The sequence below is a fragment of the Gadus morhua genome, chromosome 23, assembly GCF_902167405.1.
Source record: "Gadus morhua chromosome 23, gadMor3.0, whole genome shotgun sequence".
NCBI classification, from domain to species: Eukaryota; Metazoa; Chordata; class Actinopteri; order Gadiformes; family Gadidae; genus Gadus; species Gadus morhua.
In genome coordinates, this window is record NC_044070.1 from 20,333,542 (window position 1) to 20,354,110 (window position 20,569).

General features: G+C 43.4%; 1 protein-coding gene across 1 annotated transcript; it reads right to left on the reverse strand.

The window, feature by feature from the left end:
• Positions 1-544: 544 nt before the first annotated feature.
• Positions 545-19,524, reverse strand: LOC115537743 (stonustoxin subunit beta-like; the record flags this gene model as incomplete). Its single annotated transcript, XM_030349800.1, has 4 exons — positions 545-2,081; positions 2,582-2,628; positions 2,805-2,978; positions 19,367-19,524. Coding segments are annotated over 4 exons (939 nt in total), but the record flags the coding sequence as incomplete, so codon positions are not given.
• Positions 19,525-20,569: the final 1,045 nt, after the last annotated feature.

Genomic DNA, 20,569 nt, shown 5'->3' on the forward strand with positions numbered 1-20,569 from the left:
ATGTATCAAAATTGAAGAGATTGATAATCTGGGAAACTACAAAAATCACAGCACCTTATCGGCCCCAAAATGTATCAAGAAAAATATGAATATGGTTTGATTTTGATTGACAAGGTGTGCGTGTGTGTGTGTGTGGTACTACCTGGAGGAGTGCATCCAGCAAGGGTGAGGATGGAGATGAGGACGTAAGGAAACCTTTGCACCATGTAACGTGAACTACCATCTAAGGGCCTGATGCATTACCACAGGCCTGCTGTCTCTGAACCAATCAGAGAGCAGAGTTCGCCAGATAGGCTAGGCTCGCCAGAGCCTAGCTGGTTAGCTCGCCAGATAGGCTCGCCACCTTTTTACTTACTTTTTGTTTTTGTATATGCGTGTGTGGTTAAAAAAATCTGACTCCACTGTTGTGTGTGGTAATATCCTCCCTCCACAGTGATGAAGGGGTGAATGGAGACTCCACTGTTGTGTTGGAGGAAACGACTCCAGAAGACTTGGAGGATTTCAACTGAACTACCGGGAAGAATCGTCTGAACACACGAGAACGTTCATTTGACGCACTGAGTAGTTTATTAACATTATGATTTATGAACAATTACAAATCATAAGGCATCTTTAATGACTGAACATGTTGACTTGTTCCCAAAAGAACACAAAGAAACGATCATCCGTTGAAAGTAATTTACAACATTGTTACCCTTTGACATAGAACTCTTATCATCATTCATGATTATGTTGTTAAATCTGCTTTAAATCACGTTCCATGTCAGGCATGGCAAAATATAAACTGATTTTGGATTCCTTCAAAACGATGTTGAAAATATATAAAATATTGTAGTAAAATAACACTCAATAAACATTTAAAACACATTTTACCTTAGAAAGTAAATCTTTGTACAACCTGCTTAACCCAAAGGAAGATCTTCCTTTCATGGTTTATGCTGAACCTTCCAGAAGCCCAATAAAATGCAGCATTTGGAGTTCAGAGGAGCATTTAAATCAATCCCAAAGTGTTGTACTTCCACTGAACGGGTTGACCCCTCAGAGCACCAACAGCTGCTGCTCAACAACCCGATGCACTACAGGTACGTCCATGGGTCCACAGGTATTCAAACGTCCCCCTAACAGCTGGTCCTCAACAACGTCAGGACTGTGAGGACCCCCCAGACCCAAGCGGCCCCCTCTAATCTGACGCTCAGCAGCCCAGCTGAACACAGAGAGGGCTGAGAGATGAACCACGAGAGACACTGATGTTACCTGCTGCTTACCACCGGCACACTGACCTGCTGTGGGTGTGTGTGTGTGTGTGTGTGAATAAGCCTGTGTACGTGTGTGTGTGTGTGTGTATTTATAGAGTGCGATGTGTTTGTTTGTGTGTGCTTGTGTGTGTTTATAGAGTCATGAACGATGTGTTTGTTTGTGTGTGTGTGTGTGTGTGTTAATTTCTATGTACATATGTGTTTGTTGGTTTGGGTGTGTTTATGACTGTCTACATGTGTGTGTTTGTGTGTCTACAATGGACACTCACAGAGACGCTGAGGAACCACTGTTAACTAACCCAAACCCAGGGAGGAGGACCTCCTGGGTGAAGGAGGCCTGGAAGGTGTGGAGGAGTGTCAGTGTGTCTGAGGACCCCCCTCCACCTGGGGACACTCTGTAGAAGGACAGAGAGCCAGCGGGCCGGTCCAGATACACTCCTACTCTGTTAGAGTGAGGGGGGGGTGTGAGACGTAGGACTGTTCTACTACTGTTGTGAGAGGCAGTGTAGGGAGCAGCAGCACCGTCGTCATAACAATCAAGACTCCAGGACTTGTTGCTCCATCCAAGCACGGCGTCACTACCCCCTCCTCTCCTTGTCATTCCTCTGTATGCCACTCCTATATTAACCCGTCCTCCCCACTCTACCTCCCAGTAGCAGCGGCCAGTCAGACCCTCTCTACACAACACCTGGTCCCAGGGGTCAAACCTCTCTGGGTGATCCGGATACGACTGGTCCTCTTCAACCCGCGTCACCTTCCTGCTGTCCTCAGACAGAGAGAGTCGTCTGAAGGCTGTGTTTGGGTCCAGTGTGAGTTCACAGGCATCTGACGGGAGAAACATGATTAGGCTGCTAAACCAATATTATTAATTATAATTATCATCATCATCATCGTCATCAATATTAGATAAACAGCATCACCAGCTCTAATTTAAATCTAAGGTGAAACACATGCATCATTCAAAACATGTTAATATGATTATTATGTGCCATAGCTAATGTAATGACAGGAATTAAAACAATATTATAATTATTATAATGGTGACAAGATGATAGTTTAATTTAATAGTTTTTGAATATAAAATAGACATGTAATTATGATTAACAGTATCCTGATTATTATGGTGTTATGTCCAATGTTGTAAAATCATCACTCATGATATAATCACAGCAATTATGTTAATGTTTATATATGTAAGATACATGATGTCAGTCATCAGCTTCATTCCCAGATATCTGAATGAACAGACGTCACCTCCTGCTGTGTGGATGGACTTTCCCTCTCAATAGTTAGTGTGCGTTGTGATGAATCAAACAGACACTTACACTTCTCTAGAGCTGGTTTCAGCCTCCACACTCCACCGTGCTCCACACTGGGGGGGAAACAAAGTGAGAGCAGCATGTTGAAACATTCACCATCATCATCTGCCGTCTCATCACTTTCTACACAACATAAGTTACAGCTGCCTTTTCAAACAACTTCATCTAGCAGAGGGTTGAATCCTTGTAGGAGGCATTTTCTCTGAATGGTGAGCTGTCCTCGCCATACCTGAGAGTGTCCAGTCTCCAGCGTGGATCCTCCAGTCCAGCAGAGAGCAGCGCAGCTCCTGAGTCTCCTGGGTGATTGTAGCTCAGGTCAAGCTCTCTCAGATGGGAGGGGTTGGAGCTCAGAGCGGAGGCCAGAGAAGCACAGCCTTCCTGTGTGACCAGGCAGCCAGACAACCTACACACACACACACACACACACACACACACACACACACACACACACACACACACACACACACACACACACACACACACACACACACACACACACACACACACACACACACACCTTTATTTATTCTATCTGGAAGAGAATATTTCTTACTGAAGTAAACAGATTAATAAAGTATTAATTCCATATGATGGACAACTTAAAGCTTTATGATTTAATTCAGATCACAGCCCGTCTAGAGCCACCATCACCGAGCCTCATGTCTACACTAATGGCAACTCCTCAGAGTTACATAACATATAACACATAACACCCATAACATACAGACAGCAACCCCTAACCCTAACCCTCACATGAGCTGGTCAGAGTTACATCACATATAACATACATAACATGCTAGCAGTTAACAGTATAGCAACTAGGGATGGGCATAATTAATCGATGCTCGATAATCGATCGTTAAAAAATGCGTCGATCAATTTATATTGTTATCGATCAAAAGGACGTTGTGTTGCATACTGTGAGTCTTAATTGAATATCACTATGCGGGAGAAATACCACCCTGCCGACTGGTGGAAAGTTAATGGAAGAAGGTTCCTGTCAAAGTTAGCGCGACAATACCTCTGCATCCCCGCAACTTCAGTCCCGTCAGAGCGGGTGTTTTCTGCTGCTGGACTGACAGTTACAAGGCTGCGTTCGCGTCTGACCCGCGAGCATGTTAACATGCTTATATTCCTAAACAAAAATATGTAGGCTGGAGTTATGCTATGGACAGTAGGGAAAGTCACCACCGTACGTGAGTCGCTCTTTTTTTTCTTAATGTGTTGTCTCTCGCTCCGCTTTTCTTTCGGCTTGGTGCCTCTTGGAGTCGTTACATTTTGCCAAAACTGTGATATTTTAGCAACAAGTTCAGCCTTATATATGTTCAATAAGGTATTGCTTTTAGATAGACTAGTTCATGCAATTGTTTGTAAATGGGTGGCTCATCTTTTTGTTGCGAGCCTTTTCCGCGCGCCGGCTGCAGCCTATAATGTCGGCCTTTTTTCCCCCGTTTTTTCAAAACAGTTATACCGTTTAATGCCCACTTTTAGCCTACTGCCTTTGTTTGATTATTGTTGTCCGATAAGTTGGCTACTTATTGTAATTGGAATAGGCTACAGATTTAGTCTTGTTGAATCGTTTTCAAACCTTTAAGAGCGCCTGTAGGCGCATTGTTCGGACTTTACGAGCGCCGCATAGGCCTATAACCTATAATGCCTGTATTTATTATTTTAAAACTGCTAAACAGTTGTAGGTCTTCAAGTTAACTGTATTGTATTAATGTTGGCCCATACATTATTGTTGGAATAAAGATTTCATTGATAAAAACATGCTGCATTTTCTACCAACGGGAATTTCAATATAGCCTAGAAAAAAGTTAATGATTAATCGATAATTGATCGATAACTCTAGCGATGCTCGATCAAGGAAATTTCTTCAAATGCCCATCCCTAATAGCAACCCCTCACCAACGCATCAGCTGGCCAGTGTTCTGTCAGCTAGAATAACCTGTTAACTAATGACACACTAGCAGCTGACAAGACAGCAAAAATAAACAACCCTTAAAAAATAAAAATGATGTTCCTAGAATCCTCGTCCTCTAAAGTTCTGTTCCTCCTCTGGCCTCTTGGCCTCCCTCCTCCCATCCAACCCTGTCTCGTCAAAATTACGTTCCCAGAGAACTATTCGGCATTCTCAATTACGTTTGTCATAAAACGTATTTTTTCCGCGATTACGTGTTATTGAACGTATTGCAAATACGTTCGTCCTCAGCCTATTTTTGGCCATTTATTAACCTCTAGGATTATGTTTGGTTGAAACGTATCCCAGATAGGTTAAATGTCAACGTATAGCACATTATTGTCATTAAGGCATATCTTCCTTTCAGGGAACGTTTCTTTTAACGTATTTTGTCTGAAAAATGTATCTTGGCCGTGAATACGTGTTATTGAACATATCGCAAATACGTTCGTTGTCAACCTATTTTTTGCCATTCATTTACCTCTAGGATTATGTTTGGTTGAAACGTATCCCAAATATGTTAAATGTCAACGTGTAGCACATTATTGTCATTAAGGCATATTTCCCTTTCGGGAAACGTTTCATTGAACGTTATTTTGTCCCTGATTACGTCTTATTGAACATATTGCAAATAGGTTCGTTCTCAACATTTTTGTTGTTCTTTATTTAAGCTACCTCTTGGATTACATAGGCTACATTTAATTGAAACGTATCCTTAATAGGCTACGTTAAATTTCGATAACACATTATTGTCAGCATATAGGCATAGGTCTACCTCTCGGGGAAGCGTACGTTTGATTGTAATGTTAATAGTCCAACGTTATATCAACATGTCACAAGAGGAGAAATTAGCTGCTGACGGGGTAACTGTAGGAGCGGGGGTTGCTTTGTTGATTTCTTTATCTAGGGCTATAGCTGTGGTCAAAGCGGGAAGTGTGCGTTGTCTGGGCGGCTGCCTGAACTGAGCTGCAGGAAATTATGTTCACACGTTTCTTCATTCATTCATGAAGGCTATACCGGTGAACGGTGACGTCAGACTCACGCCCACCTACAAACCAATCAATGTCCAGTATCAGCCTGTCCTCTCGGAAATACGACCACGTAGGTGGTTTGTTCCGCCACATATTACGACCCATTGGAATTTATCCAAAACGAGCAAACGAGGCCCTCTACATGTGCGGGCAACCCTTTCTCATCAAAATTACGTTCCCAGAGAACTATTCGGCATTCTCAATTACGTTTGTCTAAAAAACGTATTTTGTCCGTGATTACGTTTTATTGAACATATTGTAATGACCTCGCCGGTGACATAACGATGTCGAGTCATTAGTAATTGAAGGAACTTTTTATGGACCAAAACCAGGTCACTGAAACCCGTAACCAACGGCAGAAATCCCACCCAAAACAAACCCCGGTTACCCCGGCAACCCCCAACACGGTCTCACTCACGTGCAGGCCCCCACCCTGTGTTCTTCCAAGGCCCTCCCCCAGCTGACCTAATGATTCGCCCCCACACTGATTGACAAGAAGAACATTACAATACATGCACACAGAACAACTGGCATAACGGACAACGAAATACAATGCAACACATAACACACAAACTATTTAACTGTCCCAGGGTCGCTACAATATCGTAAATACGAATTCGTTCTCAGCCTATTTTTGCCATTTATTTACCTTGTTACTATGGCAGAATAAAGAATAAATTCATGCATTATCATTCTACTTGAACATGTGTTTTTACAGTATAGAGTTGTGGAGAGGGATGACGTATGTTGGCAAACCCGGAAGTGAGCGTCGCCCTCGGTTCCCTTGACAAAAAGCCAACGGGTTTTCCATTGGATTTTGGATTATTGCAGAAAAATCCTCAACTCCTCAAAAACGGAAAATAAATAAATAAATAAAAATAACCGTGCTCCAAAGAACGAAGTGTAAACCAATGCATTCTGAATGGGAGTGTTTCTCCGATTTTTCCATGCTACACAACGAAATGTAAACCAATGCAAATAAAGACTTCATGGTCATAATAATTTAAATATCATTAATCTACTACTGAGTGTGTAGGGAGGTATTCTATTTTTTTCAACGGGGCTGAATCCAGTCACTTGACCGTCATGGTTGCTATGGTGGTTGCTATCGACCGCCCCCTCTAATACTCGTGGCTCTAAAAACCACGCGGCAAAGGAGCTGCCGTCAATTGGGTTGTTTTTGTCGTAAACTAAGGACCGATGGTTGAAAAATAGACAGATATTCCAAGGTATCCTTAAAAGGCAGCTTGGATGTGTTTATTTTCTGCAGTTTAGACTTCTTCTATAACTAATTTCTGAAAGCAAAACACCAAGCTCATTGATTTAACGAGGGAGGGTTATTTGAAACAATTTATTAAATAAATATTTGTGAGAGGTCATTCCTTCTCCTGATTTTACTTCCTATTTATGTCTAGGGTAAACCCCTACTGTCCACAAGCATCCCCCCCTCCCCATATGGATTTGGAGAATTGTTGCCACGTCCCAGTGGTGGAGGTATCATATATATATGAAAGAGGGCATTCAATTATAGCCTAATGATCAATTAGGAGGCCGAAGCCCTAAAGGAAGTGATGCAATAGGTGACTGAGTCGACAACATTTAAGTAAGCTGTAAAGCGTCTCTTATATATCAAAGGGGGTCTCAAAGGACGCATACGCTTCAACCTGTGGCTCCATACAGGAAATGACTCAGCAAGTGCTCCATCTCGTTGCAACTCACCCAGCGGCTCGCTTGCAAGATTTTGGCCTGAAGTTCTTCCCAGACCTACACCCTAGCCATCCAACATGCATATCTGAGAATCAGGCCTCTCTTTAATAATGACAAAAAGTTATGAGAGAAACACACATTCACTTTTTGTTATCTCATAAGCGGCGTGGTGCCGGCTCCTTTTGACCTTTTGACCCCCGACTTCAAAAACGTGGCCACAGGCCAGCTGTGTCTACACACCTTTAGCCACAAATGTACACCTCCATCCCACAAAAAATGGGGACTAGAAACTAACCTCTGTCTTATGTCATAGTCTGGTTTCCGCTATGGCCACAGTACAGAAACAGCCTTGGTCAGGGTCACAAATGACCTCCTGATGGCAGCAGACACCGGCTCCCCATCTCTCCTCATCCTCCTGGACTTAACAGCTGCTTTTGATACGGTTGACCACAATATTCTCCTTCACCGCCTGCAATACACCATTGGACTATCAGGAAATGTAAAGAACTGGTTCACCTCGTACCTCACTGACAGAACTGAGCACGTTGCCCTGGGCAAAGCAAAATCACACACCAACAACGTCACCTGCGGTGTCCCCCAGGGCTCGGTGTTGGGCCCCACACTGTTCTCACTGTACATGCTCCCCCTGGGTAGTGTCATTAGCAGGCATGGCTTGTCTTACCACTGCTATGCTGATGATACACAGCTCTACATCAGGACAACCCCCACTTCTTCTGCCCCTCTGCCAACATCCACACTGACCACCTGCCTGGAGGAGATAGAGGCGTGGATGAAGCTCAACTTCCTACAACTTAACAGCCATAAAACGGAAGCCATCCTTGTTGGCACGCCACATCAGCTCCGCTCCCCCACCATCACCAATATCACCTTCTCTGGCAAAAACATCCCCCTTTCCACATCCGTCACCAACCTCGGTGTTAAAATGGACCCACAACTTAATTTTGACACCCACATCAAACACCTCTGTAAGACAGCTTTATACCACCTCAGGAACATCGCCAAACTCCGCCAATCACTCACCCTGGCTGATGCAGAGAAGCTCGTCCATGCCTTTGTCTCCTCCAGGTTGGACTACTGCAATGCACTCCTCATTGGGATCCCTGGCAAGAGCATCCAGAGGCTCCAATACATTCAAAACAGTGCTGCCAGGGTCCTGATGAGGGTGCGCAAGCATGACCACATCACCCCCATCCTGAAATCACTGCACTGGCTCCCTGTCTCACTCAGAATTGAGTACAAGGTCTCCCTCCTCACCCACCAGTGCCTTCACGGACTTGCCCCCCTCTACCTTCAGGAACTCCTCACCCCGCCGACAAACTCACGTACACTCCGTTCAGGATCCACTCACACCCTCCAAACCCGACATACGAAGCTGTGCACCATGGGTGATCGGGCCTTTTCTGCTGCTGCCCCTAGACTATGGAACGCCCTCCCTGACCACCTGAGGGCTCCACAGACTACAGCTCTTTTTAAACGGAACCTCAAAACCCATCTCTTTAAAAGAGCATTTAGCTAAACTTTCTTTGAGGTTCCCCCTTTTTAATAGTATTTTCTCCTTATTATTTATTTTTGGTATTTTTTTCTCTGAAGCACTTTGAGATTCTTGAATATAAAGTGCATTATAAATACAATTTATTATTATTATTATTATTATGTACATTTACTGTACTGTTGGAGGTCACGCCCCTTTGCCAACCTTTTCGAGATAGCTAGGGATGCTAAAATGTTTACACACATTTCCCGGGGCCCCGTGAACGACATATCCGAGATTTGGAGTTCTAGCCCTTAGAGAAAAAAAGTTTTCCCAAATGGAGTGTCATTTGGACAAAGCCCCTCAGAAGTGTAGCCTGCAAGACCTAATGGTTCAGAATGTGGTGGAAAAACAGTTTTTGAGATGGGAAGGTCCTACCGCCCTGAAATTTTAATACCTTATTCTAGGGCCTAACAGGGACCTCCACACCGAAACTTGGCCCGGTCGGACCCCGAGGGCAGGAAGGGGGGGCCTGCCCTCGGGGTCTGACCAGGCCAAGTTTCGGGCAGGAAGGGCCTTTTTTTCTCTAAGGGCTAGAACTCCAAATCTCGGATATGTCGTTCACGGGGCCCCGGGAAATGTGTGTAAACATTTGAGCATCCCTAGCTATCTCGAAAAGGTCGGCAAAGGGGCGTGACCTCCAACAGTACAGTAAATGTACATAAGACAGAGGTTAGTTTCTAGTCCCCATTTTCTGTGGGATGGAGGTGTACATTTGTGGCTAAAGGTGTGTAGACACAGCTGGCCTGTGGCCACGTTTTTGAAGTCGGGGGTCAAAAGGTCAAAAGGAGCCGGCACCACGCCGCTTATGAGATAACAAAAAGTGAATGTGTGTTTCTCTCATAACGTTTTGTCATTATTAAAGAGAGGCCTGATTCTCAGATATGCATGTTGGATGGCTAGGGTGTAGGTCTGGGAAGAACTTCAGGCCAAAATCTTGCAAGCGAGCCGCTGGGTGAGTTGCAACGAGATGGAGCACTTGCTGAGTCATTTCCTGTATGGAGCCACAGGTTGAAGCGTATGCGTCCTTTGAGACCCCCTTTGATATATAAGAGACGCTTTACAGCTTACTTAAATATTGTCGACTCAGTCACCTATTGCATCACTTCCTTTAGGGCTTCGCCCTCCTAATTGATCATTAGGCTATAATTGAATGCCCTCTTTCATATATATATGATACCTCCACCACTGGGACGTGGCAACAATTCTCGAAATCCATATGGGGAGGGGGGGATGCTTGTGGACAGTAGGGGTTTACGCCTAGACATAAATAGGAAGTAAAATCAGGAGAAGGAATGACCTCTCACAAATATTTATTTAATAAATTGTTTCAAATAACCCTCCCTCGTTAAATCAATGAGCTTGGTGTTTTGCTTTCAGAAATTAGTTATAGAAGAAGTCTAAACTGCAGAAAATAAACACATCCAAGCTGCCTTTTAAGGATACCTTGGAATATCTGTCTATTTTTCAACCATCGGACCCTAGTTTACGACAAAAACAACCCAATTGACGGCAGCTCCTTTGCCGCGTGGTTTTTAGAGCCACGAGTATTAGAGGGGGCGGTCGATAGCAACCACCATAGCAACCATGACGGTCAAGTGACTGGATTCAGCCCCGTTGAAAAAAATAGAATACCTCCCTACACACTCAGTAGTAGATTAATGATATTTAAATTATTATGACCATGAAGTCTTTATTTGCATGGGTTTACATTTCGTTGTGTAGCATGGAAAAATCGGAGAAACACTCCCATTCAGAATGCATTGGTTTACACTTCGTTCTTTGGAGCACGGTTATTTTTATTTATTTATTTATTTTCCGTTTTTGAGGAGTTGAGGATTTTTCTGCAATAATCCAAAATCCAATGGAAAACCCGTTGGCTTTTTGTCAAGGGAACCGAGGGCGACGCTCACTTCCGGGTTTGCCAACATACGTCATCCCTCTCCACAACTCTATACTGTAAAAACACATGTTCAAGTAGAATGATAATGCATGAATTTATTCTTTATTCTGCCATAGTAACAAGGTAAATAAATGGCAAAAATAGGCTGAGAACGAATTCGTATTTACGATATTGTAGCGACCCTGGGACAGTTAAATAGTTTAGTGTAGTTTAGCTATTTACAGCTTTGTTTATACGGGGCTGAGGGGAGGCTGGAGGAGCTTAAAAACAAAACAAATCAATCGCATCAACATGCCTTTCCTTTAGCGACACAAGAGGCCAATAGTGTTTCATGTGTTGCATTGTATTTCGTTGTCCGTTATGCCGGTTGTTCTGTGTGCATGTATTGTAATGTTCTTCTTGTCAATCAGTGTGGGGGCGAATCATTAGGTCAGCTGGGGGAGGGCCTTGGAAGAACACAGGGTGGGGGCCTGCACGTGAGTGAGACCGTGTTGGGGGTTACCGGGGTAACCGGGGTTTGTTTTGGGTGGGATTTCTGCCGTTGGTTACGGGTTTCAGTGACCTGGTTTTGGTCCATAAAAAGTTCCTTCAATTACTAATGACTCGACATCGTTATGTCACCGGCGAGGTCATTACAATATGTTCAATAAAACGTAATCACGGACAAAATACGTTTTTTAGACAAACGTAATTGAGAATGCCGAATAGTTCTCTGGGAACGTAATTTTGATGAGAAAGGGTTGCCCGCACATGTAGAGGGCCTCGTTCGCTCGTTTTGGATAAATTCCAATGGGTCGTAATCTGTGGCGGAACAAACCACCTACGTGGTCGTATTTCCGAGAGGACAGGCTGATACTGGACATTGATTGGTTTGTAGGTGGGCGTGAGTCTGACGTCACCGTTCACCGGTATAGCCTTCATGAATGAATGAAGAAACGTGTGAACATAATTTCCTGCAGCTCAGTTCAGGCAGCCGCCCAGACAACGCACACTTCCCGCTTTGACCACAGCTATAGCCCTAGATAAAGAAATCAACAAAGCAACCCCCGCTCCTACAGTTACCCCGTCAGCAGCTAATTTCTCCTCTTGTGACATGTTGATATAACGTTGGACTATTAACATTACAATCAAACGTACGCTTCCCCGAGAGGTAGACCTATGCCTATATGCTGACAATAATGTGTTATCGAAATTTAACGTAGCCTATTAAGGATACGTTTCAATTAAATGTAGCCTATGTAATCCAAGAGGTAGCTTAAATAAAGAACAACAAAAATGTTGAGAACGAACCTATTTGCAATATGTTCAATAAGACGTAATCAGGGACAAAATAACGTTCAATGAAACGTTTCCCGAAAGGGAAATATGCCTTAATGACAATAATGTGCTATACGTTGACATTTAACATATTTGGGATACGTTTCAACCAAACATAATCCCAGAGGTAAATGAATGGCAAAAAATAGGTTGACAACGAACGTATTTGCGATATGTTCAATAACACGTATTCACGGCCAAGATACATTTTTCAGACAAAATACGTTAAATGAAACGTTCCCTGAAAGGAAGATATGCCTTAATGACAATAATGTGCTATACGTTGACATTTAACCTATCTGGGATACGTTTCAACCAAACATAATCCTAGAGGTTAATAAATGGCCAAAAATAGGCTGAGGACGAACGTATTTGCAATACGTTCAATAACACGTAATCGCGGAAAAAATACGTTTTATGACAAACGTAATTGAGAATGCCGAATAGTTCTCTGGGAACGTAATTTTGACGAGACAGGGTTGTCCCATCTCTGCTCCACTGACATGTTGACCCCAGTCTACAAATGAATAATGATGCTGAATCCGGTGGGGATCTTAAGCCCAGTTCAGACCAAAGATTCACCTCGCAACGAGGCTGTTTTGGAACGTCGCAGGGGAAGAGTTGCAGCAGCGTGACCCTAACCCTAACTTCAGGTCAACATTGGGGAATCGTAATTATTTCCTTCAAATGTGTTCAACCAAAAAGTGGCCATTTCAGTATTATATTTATCTGTAATTTATTTGATTAAATCCAAATTTTGTTTGTGATGATGTATGAAATAACCCATTCCATCAATTGACGACTGCATTTTACAAGTGTGTTATGAGTGGCATGGCATGCACTCATTTAACATGCCCTGGGAATGTATAAATATTCTTGAAACTTAAAACTGTACCATATATTCATTAGAGTTGGATTTCAACTCAATGCAGGACCACTATTGGAGTGGATTTGACGAACATTGGAATAAAATTAATTGTTTGGAGTGCTGCGGCAGAACGAATCAAGGAATGGGCACAGTATCGGCCCAAAAGCAACAGGCCTACAATGCGCTTTACAAAGTAGGAAGGCGAGAATATAGCCTAGTCCCCCCCCATTTGCACACAAATTCTCGAAGGGGATCAATAAAAATAAACCAACAGTTTTTGCAAATAGAAATCTCTCTACAAAGTTAGAACTGCTCATGATGATATCGCTGCGTTGTCTCTGTGGAGACAGCGCAGCAACACCTCTACCCAAACCCCCCCCCCCCCCCCCCCCCCCCCCCCCGGAACCGCGGAGCCGTCGCATTTACATCAGAATGAAACCCAATAAACCGCCAATGTGTGTGTAGGGTCCGGGAGGCTAAATTGGGGTGCAAGCTCAAGCAACCTAATCGCAAACCTAAGTTAGGCTACTTTTTAGCGTGATGCTGATGCTGTTGCGGCTCTCAGCTGTGCCAGAGCGTTCACAGTTGCTAGGGAAACCACCTGACGTCGCCGCCCGGTGCAGCAGTTTGAACTGCCCCATTTTTAGAACGTCGCAGCCCGTCTCGTCGCAAGGAGTTGGAAGGAGTTGCGAGTTGCAAGTCGTTGCGAGGCTAATCTTTGGTCTGAACTGGGCTTTAGACACGTGTCGTCTGTTCTTTTAGATAACAGCCCACCTAGTCCTGGATTATCCCTTACTATCAAACAACCTAAAGACACATTTAACCCTAACCCTGACCTGAGAGTTTCCAGTGTACAGTGTGGACTCCCCAGTCCAGCAGAGAGCAGCTTCACTCCTGAATCCTGCAGATCGTTGGTATTCAGGTCCAGCTCTTTCAGACTAGAGGAGTTGGAGCTGAGAACTGAGGCCAGAGCTTCACAGCATCTCTCTGACAGATGACAGCCAGTCAGCCTTCACACACAAAATAAAAGACCATGTTACTGTGTTAATGTCTTTAACATTTTCCATAATTGAAAGAGAAGTTACGCCAATGTTAATTTTTTTTATGTTTAAATTCTAATAATAAGCTTTAAAAAAAAGCCGGACTACATGTGAATAGGTAGAATAATAATAATAAAAAATAGTAAACTGTACATTCTACATTAAATGTCTTTATTGAAGTTTTTTTGTACTTTGTTTTTTTATAAAGACTCTTGTGCTGTAAAGGTTTGCACATTGAATAAAACTGACCTGAGAGTCTCCAGTGTACAGTGTGGACTCCCCAGTCCAGCAGAGAGCAGCTTCACTCCTGAATCCTGCAGATCATTGGTACTCAGGTCCAGCCCTCTCAGACTAGAGGAGTTGGAGCTGAGAACTGAGGCCAGAGCTTTACAGCATCTCTTTGACAGATGACAGCCAATCAGCCTGCACACACAATAAACAGAACATGTTAGGAACCCTGATTTAATGTTTTAGGCGACTTTTCTGATAGTTAGCTATCAGAAACTTTTCTTTTCTGATAGTTATATAAAAATGATACATTATTCTTCTGTTAATTATATTGTGGTGATCACGGCCGTGGTCACCGTGTCCGGGTGCCGCAAAGGATCCTGGGAGCCTCGGGGGGAAGCGGCACCGCCACCAAGGGAGTCGTGTGTGTGTGTGTGTGTGTGTGTGTGTGTGTGTGAGTATTCGTGTGTGTGCGTGCGTGCGTGCGTGCGTGCGTGCGTGCGTGCGTGCGTGCGTGCGCGCTCGCGTGTGTCCGTGTGTGTGTGTAAAAAAAAAAGGCAACGTTTCCTGAAACTCTTCTTAACATGAACGCGCGTGCATTGCTCTAAGACGTTTGTAGGCTTGCAACTGTCCACTGACACGGTGCTGGAATGGGCTCTATAGGAGGGGGAGACGCAGGAATGTCGATGGAAAATAGGGTTAAATAGGGTTCAAATATGTCCCCATCAAGGCTAACGACAGAGTATCCTATGAAAAGAATAGACTACAATAATATGAATGCCGAAGATATAACAACACAATTGATTAGGCCTGGGCTGACATATGCTTTGTCAGTCCTAATCTTGAACGCACTGTGCGTATATTTTTTCGAGGCATTTTCCCCCCTGAAACAATTCCATATTACAAAAATCTAAAACAGCTTGTGTGACAACTACATTTATCTTAATGTGCTGATTTCTGAAACATGCTTTGTTCAGTGAAGAGAGCAGACTTTATCTGATTCCTTAAAAGGTTTCATGGATTGGCGCGCACTCTCTAGTCTAGAATCTTTGGTGTAAACATTAAAAATGCAACGTTCCATACATTCATTATCAGTCAAAGGCAGAGGCTGGGCATTGACACACGGCTATTGCTGACCCGATTAGAAGAGCATGGTCTAGATCCTGCCCATATTGTTGGGCAGGATGATGTATAGGCCTCTTTACACTGCCAAGCCGGTTCGGTCGCAGCTTGGCATGCCCGGCGACTTCACCGTCTTATCTTAAGTTTCCTGTGTAAAACCGAAGGGGGTCAAATCCCCCGTTCGTCACGGCGCGGGCTTTCTTGGTTCACTGGAGAAGGCGGGGCTGCGCACAGAGTTTAGACCTCTTTAGAATAATTTGCCTACTCCCGAATGTTTTATTTTTTTTATGAATGAAGTCACCCGCATGCAAAAATGAGTTCACGTCAGTGTAGGCTATAAACGCGTTGAACAATTTACAAGTGCAAAAATGCCAACATATTCTTTATTTTGCTGACTAAATTAAAAAAATTGGGGTGCTAGCTCAAGCAGGCAATTTACCTCGGGTAGTGTTAACGCGTGGATCGTGCCGCGAAAAAAAAGGCGTGCATAAGACGGCATATTTGGCAGTGTAAATACGCCTTGTGATGGTGCTGGTAATGTAAGCGGGAAAGCGCGCAGCATTCAGGCACGCATTGCAGCACAGTTTCCCGCAGAAGTCTACGTTCACTGCAGAAACCACGGTCTCGATTGTTCACTCCACTAAGGTCAGGGATGTTCGTTACTGTCTAGACACGGTCCAATTCATAATGAACTTCAACACAGCCTCGCCGAAGCGCCTTCAGTGCTTTATGGCAAACAATCGCAACAAAAAACGCCTGCAGAAATTCTCAGCATGATTCATGTACAGTATGTCTTCTGTCATTGATCAATACGAGGACCAACCACGATGGTTGAATTAAAATCAGAGGGAGACAGCAAGTGCAGCTCGAAAGCGACCTCCACACACTACATGTGAATAGGTAGAATAATAATAATAAAAAATAGTAAACTGTACATTCTACATTAAATGTCTTTATTGAAGTTTTTTTGTACTTTGTTTTTTTATAAAGACTCTTGTGCTGTAAAGGTTTGCACATTGAATAAAACTGACCTGAGAGTCTCCAGTGTACAGTGTGGACTCCCCAGTCCAGCAGAGAGCAGCTTCACTCCTGAATCCTGCAGATCATTGGTACTCAGGTCCAGCCCTCTCAGACTAGAGGAGTTGGAGCTGAGAACTGAGGCCAGAGCTTTACAGCATCTCTTTGACAGATGACAGCCAATCAGCCTGCACACACAATAAACAGAACATGTTAGGAACCCTGATTTAATGTTTTAGGCGACTTTTCTGATAGTTAGCTATCAGAAACTTTTCTTTTCTGATAGTTATATAAAAATGATACATTATTCTTCTGTTAATTATATTGTGGTGATCACGGCCGTGGTCACCGTGTCCGGGTGCCGCAAAGGATCCTGGGAGCCTCGGGGGGAAGCGGCACCGCCACCAAGGGAGTCGTGTGTGTGTGTGTGTGTGTGTGTGTGTGTGTGAGTATTCGTGTGTGTGTGTGAGTATTCGTGTGTGTGCGTGCGTGCGTGCGTGCGTGCGTGCGTGCGTGCGTGCGTGCGTGCGTGCGCGCTCGCGTGTGTCCGTGTGTGTGTGTAAAAAAAAAAGGCAACGTTTCCTGAAACTCTTCTTAACATGAACGCGCGTGCATTGCTCTAAGACGTTTGTAGGCTTGCAACTGTCCACTGACACGGTGCTGGAATGGGCTCTATAGGAGGGGGAGACGCAGGAATGTCGATGGAAAATAGGGTTAAATAGGGTTCAAATATGTCCCCATCAAGGCTAACGACAGAGTATCCTACGAAAAGAATAGACTACAATAATATGAATGCCGAAGATATAACAACACAATTGATTAGGCCTGGGCTGACATATGCTTTGTCAGTCCTAATCTTGAACGCACTGTGCGTATATTTTTTCGAGGCATTTTCCCCCCTGAAACAATTCCATATTACAAAAATCTAAAACAGCTTGTGTGACAACTACATTTATCTTAATGTGCTGATTTCTGAAACATGCTTTGTTCAGTGAAGAGAGCAGACTTTATCTGATTCCTTAAAAGGTTTCATGGATTGGCGCGCACTCTCTAGTCTAGAATCTTTGGTGTAAACATTAAAAATGCAACGTTCCATACATTCATTATCAGTCAAAGGCAGAGGCTGGGCATTGACACACGGCTATTGCTGACCCGATTAGAAGAGCATGGTCTAGATCCTGCCCATATTGTTGGGCAGGATGATGTATAGGCCTCTTTACACTGCCAAGCCGGTTCGGTCGCAGCTTGGCATGCCCGGCGACTTCACCGTCTTATCTTAAGTTTCCTGTGTAAAACCGAAGGGGGTCAAATCCCCCGTTCGTCACGGCGCGGGCTTTCTTGGTTCACTGGAGAAGGCGGGGCTGCGCACAGAGTTTAGACCTCTTTAGAATAATTTGCCTACTCCCGAATGTTTTATTTTTTTTATGAATGAAGTCACCCGCATGCAAAAATGAGTTCACGTCAGTGTAGGCTATAAACGCGTTGAACAATTTACAAGTGCAAAAATGCCAACATATTCTTTATTTTGCTGACTAAATTAAAAAAATTGGGGTGCTAGCTCAAGCAGGCAATTTACCTCGGGTAGTGTTAACGCGTGGATCGTGCCGCGAAAAAAAAGGCGTGCATAAGACGGCATATTTGGCAGTGTAAATACGCCTTGTGATGGTGCTGGTAATGTAAGCGGGAAAGCGCGCAGCATTCAGGCACGCATTGCAGCACAGTTTCCCGCAGAAGTCTACGTTCACTGCAGAAACCACGGTCTCGATTGTTCACTCCACTAAGGTCAGGGATGTTCGTTACTGTCTAGACACGGTCCAATTCATAATGAACTTCAACACAGCCTCGCCGAAGCGCCTTCAGTGCTTTATGGCAAACAATCGCAACAAAAAACGCCTGCAGAAATTCTCAGCATGATTCATGTACAGTATGTCTTCTGTCATTGATCAATACGAGGACCAACCACGATGGTTGAATTAAAATCAGAGGGAGACAGCAAGTGCAGCTCGAAAGCGACCTCCCACACAAGACGAATGGAATCATTTGAATTTATTATATGCCTTGAGGGTTACCTTGGGACGTGGCGTTTGATCGGTACATTTCGGCTGCGCATTTATTTTTGGAATTTTAAATTGCTGCAATAAATTATGTTGTTGTTGACTCTGTCTCGGTCTTTGCTTTTTAAATCTTACAGTAGTCTATGAGTAATATATTGGCGGTAACCACTGTTTAGGAGGTATTGCGAAATGGTGCCAGCTGTACATTCCGTGGTATTGGATGTGTTTTAATAAAACACATCCAATACCACAGAATGTCCAGCAGGTGACTCCACTGAGGCTATAGTAACGATGCTCTTAGCACCCTACGAGCACCCCTGGAGCCCTCGTTAGCCAGGATCCCTTGGTGGCGGTGACGCTCCCCCCGGGCCTCCCAGGATCCTTTGCGGCACCCGGACACGGTGACCACGGCCGCGATCGCAAAAATATCATTTTCATTGGAACAACTCAAGAATTTATATTTTTTGTATGCGTATAAAGTCTTTGTTATGTTATACTTTTTTACACGTCAAACAATTTAAGACATATTAAAAATAAATAAAGGCAACTCTCGGGTCGTGTGGTGTATTGTGTAACTGCTGTAAAACCGGGTCTCCCGTTGGGTCATTCCTGTGCTGCTCGCCAAAATATAATAATTCTAGGTAGACCTATAACCTTTGATTGATGCAAATACTGTGACTTCATTTGTTTAACTCGCACTCCCCCGTTAACAGGAGATTGTGGGAGGGCACTATTATTATATTTTGTGTATATAATTGAAAAGATGCAATGGCAACTCGGATAACTTTTCAACTTTTCATTTTCGCACCGCACATACAACAAGGTGTAATATGTCCAATGGCACCACCCTGATAAACGTGGTCAGCAAGGGTACTGAGTCATTCGATTATATATTTAGACGACATTTAGGATTGATCCTTAAACCAGGGGCCAATAGTCGTCTTTTAATAGTCTCCTGATACGGAACTGTTTGCACGTTGAGTAAAACTGACCTGAGAGTTTCCAGTGTACAGTGTGGACTCCCCAGTCCAGCAGAGAGCAGCTTCACTCCTGAATCCTGCAGATGATTGGAACACAGGTCCAGCTCTCTCAGACTAGAGGAGTTGGAGCTGAGAGCTGAGGCCAGAGCTTCACAGCAGTCCTCTGACAGATCACAGGAATTCAGCCTGCACACACAATAAAAAGAACATGTTAGGAAGTGAGATTAAAAGTGCTTAAAGGATCCAACTAGCTCACAGGAGAAACATGGTGTAGCTAACGAACAGCACTGGAGGGGAGGACGTCCAGTGATGCTAGCGCCTCGGCTCTCCTTGCTGCTATCAGGGATCAGGGAAGTGAGCTCAAGGAAATGACTGTGAACATTCAAACTTCCTTCAGCAGTCCCCTGATGGCCGTAGGGATCCTGAACTCTGTGTGAACAGAGTCAGCCCTAACGAAGCAGAGGGCTGTGGAGCCAAGGAGGGCCTTCAGTGCTCTATCAATCCCAATGCTTCCTTCTGTGAGACTATTGATTCATTAATTCAACCTTTTATTTTGATAAACCATCATAAATGTGCTTAAGCTCATTTACATAAACCTATAACACTGAGGGCACTTGCCCTTCCTGACTTCAGACACTTATAGGGGGCTTCAAAACAAGGACGACTATGAAACCCCTCTGGGGCTTTGCTTCTTTACATATTCAAACGTTTGATCTTATTCTGTATTCCTACATATTAAACAGATACATATTGATCTGTATTTCTACATATTCAATCGTTTTATGTTAATCTGTATTTCTACATATTCAATCTTTTTATGTTTATGCATTCCTACATATTCAATCTTTTTATGTTTATGCATTCCTACATATTCAATCGTTTTATGATGCTTTGTATATCTACATTTTCAATTATGTTGTTTTGTATTACTACATAGTCAATAGATTTATGTTCTGTATTTCAACATATTAATTTATGTTGTCCTGAATTTCTACATATTCAATTCTATTATGTTGCTCTATATTTCTACATGATCAATAGTTTTATGTTGTTCTGTATTTACACATATTAAATTGTTTTATGTTGCTCTGTATTTCTGCATTTATTGTTCTGTATTTCTACATCTAAAATTGTTGGACCTTGTTCTGTATTTTATGTCTTCAATTGAAGTTCTGAAGATAAAATATATATAAAGTATATCTGTAAAAAATGATG